Source organism: Cynoglossus semilaevis, chromosome 15 (genome assembly GCF_000523025.1).
Source record: "Cynoglossus semilaevis isolate Cse_v1.0 chromosome 15, Cse_v1.0, whole genome shotgun sequence".
Lineage (NCBI taxonomy): Eukaryota > Metazoa > Chordata > Actinopteri > Pleuronectiformes > Cynoglossidae > Cynoglossus > Cynoglossus semilaevis.
Window position 1 is genome coordinate 102,025 of NC_024321.1, and position 8,303 is coordinate 110,327.

The 8,303-nt window shown below is 37.4% G+C and overlaps 3 protein-coding genes across 3 annotated transcripts in view; 1 reads left to right on the top strand and 2 right to left on the bottom strand.

Moving 5' to 3' along the window:
* The window catches only part of hars (histidyl-tRNA synthetase), a 9,960-nt gene extending 8,448 nt beyond the window's left edge, over positions 1 to 1,512 (bottom strand). Inside the window, exon 1 of the mRNA XM_008326397.3 lies at positions 1,306 to 1,512. Within this exon, the coding sequence (XP_008324619.1) occupies positions 1,306 to 1,395 (90 nt within the window). The 5' untranslated portion in view covers positions 1,396 to 1,512. The remainder of the gene's footprint in view (positions 1 to 1,305) is intronic.
* A 1,924-nt stretch (positions 1,513 to 3,436) lies between these two features.
* LOC103390513 (dynein regulatory complex subunit 4-like) lies at positions 3,437 to 5,310 on the top strand. The gene has a single exon (XM_008326395.3). The coding sequence runs from the start codon at positions 3,926 to 3,928 to the stop codon at positions 5,144 to 5,146; it is 1,221 nt and encodes a 406-aa protein (XP_008324617.1). The 5' UTR covers positions 3,437 to 3,925; the 3' UTR covers positions 5,147 to 5,310.
* Positions 5,311 to 6,935: 1,625 nt separating this feature from the next.
* The window catches only part of ugl (ureidoglycolate lyase), a 13,386-nt gene continuing 12,018 nt past the window's right edge, over positions 6,936 to 8,303 (bottom strand). The window contains exon 15 of the mRNA XM_008326394.2: positions 6,936 to 7,748. Coding sequence (XP_008324616.2) covers positions 7,592 to 7,748 — 157 coding nt within the window. The 3' untranslated portion in view covers positions 6,936 to 7,591. The remainder of the gene's footprint in view (positions 7,749 to 8,303) is intronic.

An 8,303-nucleotide genomic window follows, 5' to 3' on the forward strand; every position in this document is an offset into this window, starting at 1 on the left:
GCAGGAAGAACAGGAGAAAAGTGGTAAGCAACCCTAGGGTTCATCATTATGATCACCACAGCATGGAGGATAGAATGTGAGATGTAGTCAATCAAGCAGTTGCCCATTATAGCATCCAAAAACATGGAAAGACAAACAGGACTTCCTTCTGGATAAGTCTACTTAAAGGAGATATACAGTAGTATTCAATATTATTCTGGTACACATATTTGCATCTGTAGTATGTTTGCAACCACGCCATAGTTTTATAACCTTCCAAAATCTGGAAATGTGTCTAAAAATGAGCTGTAATAGAGCAGGTGACTATAATCAGCATTTGATTTACTGGTAAGCAACTACCAGCCCACTATTAAGTAAAGCCCTAAAGCCCATTACTGGACATCTTTTACAAATATATATTTTAATATAAAAATAATATTATTTTTTAATATAATATATTGTTGGAGTAACAAACTTAACTAGTAATGTTCATTCTCAACTCTCGACGAAGGATCTTCCTGTTCTTGTATATGTTACATATTTGCCATCATCTCCTGAGTTGAAGTGCAGTTTTAATAAAGGGATTTGAGAGCAAAATATGGCCATTTAGCTGTACTTACTCCTCCTTTAAACTGTTACAATTTCCATAATGAGAGTGAGGATTTTTTACATGAGTCATGCTGGTCTGACTTTAGTCTGATTTCGATCTCACCAGTCAGTGCACGATTCTGCAGATATATTTACGTTTAAAACTTAAACCCACTTAACATAAAATAAAAAACAGAATAACGTAAAAAAAAAAAATCAAATATAAGCTGAAATACTAATCGGAATTTTAAAACGAATTAATTGGCTATTATGGAATTTAGCCTGAAACCCATGGAAAGTTCTGGTAAATGGTATGACAGGATCCAACATGGTAAACACGGTAGTCTTTATAAATAACTATAAATTTAATTAATGTTCAGTCCCTGTGAAGCTCATTCTCTGTCTACCACATACGGTCAGCTCCCTTTCGGTTATAACCGAAAGTGATAGAATTCACCGGCATTTCAGGAGGTACGCATACCTCCATAAACAATTGCATGACTTTATTTGATATGTATCTTGGGTAGGTACTAGCTGCAATATTAGCTATAACATTATATCATGAGCTTAACATGAGTTCGAGAAGTGCCGATTTCATGAATGATACCTCTCGTCTCATTGTAGCAGCACGAAATAATAATAATAATTCACCAGGCTAGGTGCTAGCAGACTGTCCCATCCCGAAAAGACATGCTGTTCGCAGGATTAAAGGAAGTTGCATCAGCAGTGAATACTGACCTGATCTTTGCTTGCCTTCTCCGACTTCAACAACCGGACAACTTCACCCTGAGCTTTAATGGCTTCTTGTATCTGAGCCTTTTCTTCCATTCTTGTTGAGTGAATGCCTATCTACCTAATTCTACTCCCCCACAAACCTGCGCTATCGCAGACAGCGCTATCGCAATGCTGTTGAGACGTCTGCTGTCAGTAAGCGGAAACGGAAATACGCCACACTTCCCTCCCCCTCCTGTTCTGCTTCATCCTGAATTGAATATGAAAAATTAAAAAAACAAACAAACAAAAAACAATATATTTTAACTTTCTTTTTATGTAAGATCTATGCAATAGTAACCTGACAATTAATTTATATATTTATCCCTATATAAAAACAAACAAACATATTCCCATCTTGAAATCAGACATCGGTAAAGACGACATCTGCTGCTTGTGAGAAGTATTCCCATCATAGTCAGTCATAAGCGCCCCAAGAGCGCTTGTAAGCCAAGACATTATGATGGAAAAATAAAAAAATAAAAACAAAAAGCAGAATTAAATTTTGCTGTAAACCAAGACATTATGATGGAAAAATAAAAAAATAAAAACTAAAAGCAGAATTAAATTTTGCTGTAAACCAAGACATTATGATGGAAAAATAAAAAAATAAAAACAAAAAGCAGAATTAAATTTTGCTTAGTCCCGTGAGGCCTAACTAACCAACAAAACTCCCTCCACTTTAAAATTAAATATAAACGATTTTATAAGGAAATTGGACAGTTAATCCGTCCTTTTGCCAAAACTGATATGAAGTGTTAAGGTTTTTGTCTAATTTGAACAGTGACATCTAGTGGCACTTTAAAAATAAAGCACCAATACAAAAGTCAGACCAAAGCACTAACCGAAAGATTGCTCATCACTGTCAATCCCAAACATCAGTTATTAGAAAAGTCAGTCAGAAGCTTTGACTTCTGCGTTTATTGTTAATGATGCAGTGACTTATATGCCTGCATGCAGTCTTAGTATGCTAAATAAAAACCCAGCCTGCCTAAATTATAAATGTGCTGTTCAATTTTTAGTGGGAGGTTATGCCAGAGGTGGCGCACTGTAGAAAAGGTGGTGATACCTAAAAGGAAAGAAGAATAATACAAGTTGTCTTGCAGCATCCTGATGGTTGTGTCCTTGAGTACCCAGTAGAACGGAACAATACACAATTGGCTCTCCTTTAATTTTAATGAACATAATACAGAATCTTTCTTACCATTGACCTTATGTTGTATATCCTATACAGACATATATTTTTTTTCTTTTATTTTATAAAATCAATTAACACGATTTTATGTAACCAGTCATTTGCGCTTACCAATCTGTGACAGAAATGTGTGTAACTACCAGAAAACATTCTGAACTAAAAGTTTTCCTTTCTGCAGATCCTGGTATGTGTTTTTCTGGATTACATCTTTAAGGCAACTGCTTAGATTTGATTGGCGTTAGTCTTCCCGTTGTCTGAAAGTAAAAAAAAGCGTTAGTCTTCCCGTTGTCTGAAAGTATGTGTTGAATAAACTTCAGATCACTCAACACTAGAATCAAAAATAAATCTTATTTATTGTGGATTTTTAAAATGAGTACCTTACTTGTTTGCATGTGTAATTATGGAATGATGAAAATAACATAAATATTGCTCAGTTTATTGACAGCTCAACCTTGACCGAGAAGACATGCCAAGAAAATGAAGCAGAGCTCTTTCTTCTGGTAATATCATTCAAAAAGGAAATTGTCTGAAACCAATTTGAAAATGCAGATAAAATCACCCACATCCTTCATAGAGGTCAGGAGTATCATCTCATTCCATGTACCCACCCCCCCTTAAAGACTCGTCCATTATTGCTTTAAACTCTCTTCCTCCTTCCTGAGCTCTGCAAAATTAAAAAAAAAATCAAGCAAGTGATGTGCCATGTGCTAAAATATTGAACTGCAGACTTTTGAGTATTCATTTGCTGTTGATCGTAAATGGTCAGCCTAAAAGGGGCTGGGTGGCTTAGTGGTTAAAGAAGCGGACTTAGGTCTGGAAGGCTTCAGGTTTGAGTCCACCAGCTGCCAGTTAGCACGGAGATGCTCTGAGTTTTACACTTCCCCCCGGGCAGCTTTATACCACTGAGATGCTCTGAGCATGACACTTCTCCCCGGGCAGCTTTAAGCTGCCCAATGTTCACTTTGGTGATGGGTTAAAGCTGAGGTCACATTTTGTTATGTCGGCAGTGGACAGGATGGACAGGTTGGCAAACTCATTCATCAAGAAGTTGCCAAGATGCCTCTTGGATGTAGGCCTCAAGGAGCGAAAAGTATGATACCTCTTATTCTTTAGCCAACACATAGGAATCACAATGTAAATGTGTCTACAACACAATCACAGTCTAGCTAATTGCCTTTGATGTCATGTGATGTAATAATGACACTATACATTATTGAAAAAAACAAACATTGTATTGTTGATAGTTGTTTTTGAAACTATGAAAAAGTCAAGTAAAGATATCACATAAAATATGCTACCTACACTCCATAGAAGATTTTTAGCATAACTCTACTAGTGTTTTTAAATAAAAAATGTTGTATTCTCATTAATGTCAAAATTTGACATTTTACAATGCCACCCAAGGGTAAAAAGAAGAAGGGTAAGGAAGTGATGTCAGTTGCAGAGCTCGACAAAATGCCTGCCGAGGCGATGTCAGAGAAACAACTGCAGAAGTACATCACTTACCTCAGAGACCAGCTGGACAAGGAGCGCAAGGAACGACCGGTCTTTCAACTGGACTGTGAGAAAATTCAGTCATTCCTTGAACTCTGCAGGCAGAATTTAGAGAACACAAAAGCAGAATTGTCCTGCACGGACGCTGCGAGTTGGGAGGCTGGCAAGCACCATCAAATGGAGGTAGGTGCATACAAAATGCATCTGAGGCACGAGCTGCACGAGCTGCACAACGCAATCTCCGATTTAAAGTCCGATCTCGCTGCCCATGCCTCGATCATCCAGAGCTACCACTCCAAGTCAGAGCTTGAGCTCTGGAGTTCGTTTCAAAGAATGCACACAGACCATAGACATGAGAAGCACATGAAAAATCTCAGTATTGAGGAGATAAATCTAAAACACTGGTTGGAGTTAAGGGGTCTGACGAGCGATTATGAGGAGAGAATCCGGGATGTAGAGTTTACCAACTGCAGGAGGTACCATCAAAATGTTATTTTGGGGGAGGAAAAGCATCAGGAACTAATGAATAACCTGGACAATAAATGGAAAAATCGGACAAGGGACCTGATGCAGAAACACAAGACAATCCTCAGAGATGCTGCAGAAACAATATTTTCACTGCAGACAGATGCACTTGTGCAAGAGAGGGCCTTTAAGAGGAAGGCAGCAGATATGCAGAAGTTGCTGTCGCAAGCGGACAAAGATTTCGTAGCGGCTCAGGACCACAACAGATGTCTGCACGAGTCTATGCAGGAGGCAGAGCAGAAGCAGAGTGAGCTTCAACAGCAAATGCAGTTTTACAACCAGGCCAGTGCGTGTCATGAAAAGAACAGAGCCCATATGAAGCACCTGGAAAGTGAGCTGAGGGATTTGGCTGTTAATCATGAGCTGGCGTTGCAGGAGTTTGAAAAGCTCGATAAGGAGTGCACCAAGATGCTAAAGGAGCACAGGGACATCATTTTTAACCTGCAGCAAGAAGGTGCTCTGAAACAGAAAATATTGCAGAAGAAACTGGTGCTACTGACACCAACTGAGTCAGGGAAAGAAGCGAAATTCAACATTGTCTCTTGCACCACTGATGAGAACATAGGTAGCAGTACCACAATAGGACATCAATGAAATACTGTTCCTGAAAACCAAGGTTTTTAACGTCTTTGACCTATAGCGTTTGTGGTTATGTTGCCATCTCTCATAAATTTGTGAAGGTATTGTTCCATTATTCCGACAATCTGACATCCATCCATCCATCCATCCATCCATCCATCCATCCATCCATCCATCCATCTATCTATCTTTTGTTTGTTGGGAACTTTTTGCCCTTCCTTATAGCTACAGAAAGTTAGACTCTTTTTTGTCCTAGATCAGGCGTGGGCAAACTTTTTGACTCATGGGACACAATTGTCCTAAAATTGAATTGAATGGGGCACAAGGCAATTGTCCTAAAATTGAACGGGGGGCTAAAGTTATCATTTTCTACACCATCTATTGGGGAAACATGGGTATTGCAGGGAAAAGGCAGACATATAATGATATAAATAAATTACATAATTTGGAAAAGTTTAGGGGTCGGATTAAAAAGATGAACGGGCGCTAAGCTTGCCCATGCCCGTCCTAGATTATGTTACCACTATGTTAGTGAATGTGAGTGTCATAGGTACTTTTACACAGGTACATGTACAGTATATAAGACTTGCGGCACTGTAGGAATTGAACTGCGATGTAAGTCGTGGACTCTTTTGCTTTTATAATAAAATCTATGATACTCTATTTTCCAATTTATTTTTAAAACTAGAACCATATAAAACTATACCAATATATTCAACTCCCCCCCAAATTACAGTGAACAAATTGTTTTTTAAGTCTAAAAAGGAATATGAAGCAACTTTGCACTTGATTTCTAAAATTAGCAATCATTTAGATATGTCCAACTCGAAGACCGCATACTAAATCTGGCCTGGCACATAATTTAATGAGGCCCACCAGAGCTTAACATATTTATGGTTTTCTTAAAATAATTATTGAGTTTATCTCTATACTGTGTTTGTAGTAGTCAAATTCCTTGGGTGTATAGCTTTTGCATCACAAATAATTCACAATTCCAATTCTCATCAAGTGTATGATTTTTGCCCATTTATGATAAACCACATCTCCCATAATCCACCTTGATTCCCTCACCTACCTTCTGACATTCTGGCAAACGGAAATATCAACAACATATCCTATGAAAAACACACATAACAAGCAGCATCGCCTTATCAACCCCCAAACTGGACTGCTATAGTTTTAAAAATGAGACAATCGTTTTTGTTAAGTCGATGACATATCCTACTTATACTTTGCTTGATTTTAATATTTGGGATAAAAATGTTGCAGTTTGTTCAAATTTAATACCTTTGGATATAGAGTAGTCAACACTAAAACTTCTCAATAAATGTTAATCCTGTTTGATGAAACAATGTCTGTCCGCCACTAAAGTAACGTTAAAGTTTCTGCTGTTGTGTTGTGTAAAAGTTGACTCTAATTTAACGCCTCATGATGCCTCCTAAACACTCTGATCATCTTCCCAGGTTTCTGTTACGAAGCCCAAATAAAGACCCTGACACACTGCGTCTTGGCCTGCGTCTCCGTCTTGGCCAGTAATCGCTCCTCTGTTCACTCTCCTCTCTCCTTGGTCCCGGCTCTTACTAACATAAGGAGAGGCTTGAAAAACATTGTGCTCACCGTCGTCCAGGGCTACACCTGCATCCTTGCTCTCCTTCCTGCAGCTTACATTGTTTTCCAATAATAATACAATGCAACAAAATGCAATGCATGCATGTTCTATGATATCAAAGTGATGTCTTTGTGGTCATGTGTGACCATGACAAAAGGTAACCTAGGGTTTCACAAAAACAACGAACAAGCAAAATAGCTTTTAGATTATTTAATTAATTCAACTGCAATAAAAGACGAAACCCTTGTTGATATTTGTTAGTGAAGTAATAAGTAAATAATAAGACAAACCCACTCAGAGGTCAATGGCCTACTTATAAGAGAGATAACAGAAAGACAGTTCATACAATTGAAAACAAATAACAACATGAAAATGAATAATAAATATATATTCATTTGAACACGTTTTAATAAGTTCTAACCTATGCATTAATTGGTCTGAAAAATATTGTTTTTATTCTGCATATAATTTGTTTTTGTTCTATGCAACAGTGCCAGAAAGAACAATTATTTACTCTTCCAATAGCTGACAGCAGATGGCTGTAAAAGCTAAAAAAAAAAGAGAGGCTCGGAGCTTGTTGTGTGCATTTTTCTTCAATTCCTGTGAGTATATCAGAGGTGTGTTCTACAAAACAGGCATAGGATTTCCATTGAGTAAGTACATTAAGAGTAGATTTAGACAAATTTCACATTTTTCTACATAAACATTTGTGTATGGGGTAAAATAGTGAAAATGTAAAATATGTGACTCAGAAAAGGTTGTGAAACAATGATGTAATAACAAGAGAAAAAATCTTCTACCAACCAGAACCCAATATTTCCTTGTGAAGGTCAAGACATCCAGCTTGACCTTCACAAGTTTGACTGATGGCCCAAAGCCATCGCCTGTCCGGTGCAGCTTAGGAAGGTGTGATCTTGACTTAAGTAGGTGGTGATGAACTCTGGGAATCTTCTCATCAAGACAACCTCTAGGAACATCTGTGCTGCTGTTTGCAGCCTCTGTTTATCCCTAAAGAAGATGGTCACACAGAGACACAAAACCTGAAACTGGGAGCCTGGGCAAATTTACCAGACAGGAGGTGAACATTTACTGTAAATGAATTTGACAATTTATTCAAGCAAATAAAAGTAATTATTACTTTTTAAAACCATTGGACGCAATTTAACATAGGTAATATTAGGATTGCAATAACTTATATACTACTTATTATTTACTCTTCCACTAGGTTACAACAGATGGCTGTAAGAGCTAAAAAAAGAGAGACTGTTAAATAAGATCTTTGTATGTGTCTTTCTTCAATTCCTGTGTGTATATCAGCGTTGCGTTAAACTAAACGAGTCCAGAATTCCCACTTAGTAAGTAAACTGAGAGTAAATTTAGACCAGTAAATCTTTATATTTGGGACATTTTTGTTTCGGGTTAGACTGTGGGATCTGTAAAATATGACTCAGTGATGTAAAATTCATTTTGAAAACGATTTCTAAGCAAATAAAAGTAATAGTACTTTAGAAAAATTGAGCAATAATTAAACAAAGATAATATTAGGATTGCAATACATACATA

Excerpts from the sequence above, each read along its gene's own strand:
- LOC103390513 (XM_008326395.3), top strand. The coding sequence starts at position 3,926 with ATGCCACCCAAGGGTAAAAAGAAGAAGGGTAAGGAAGTGATGTCAGTT.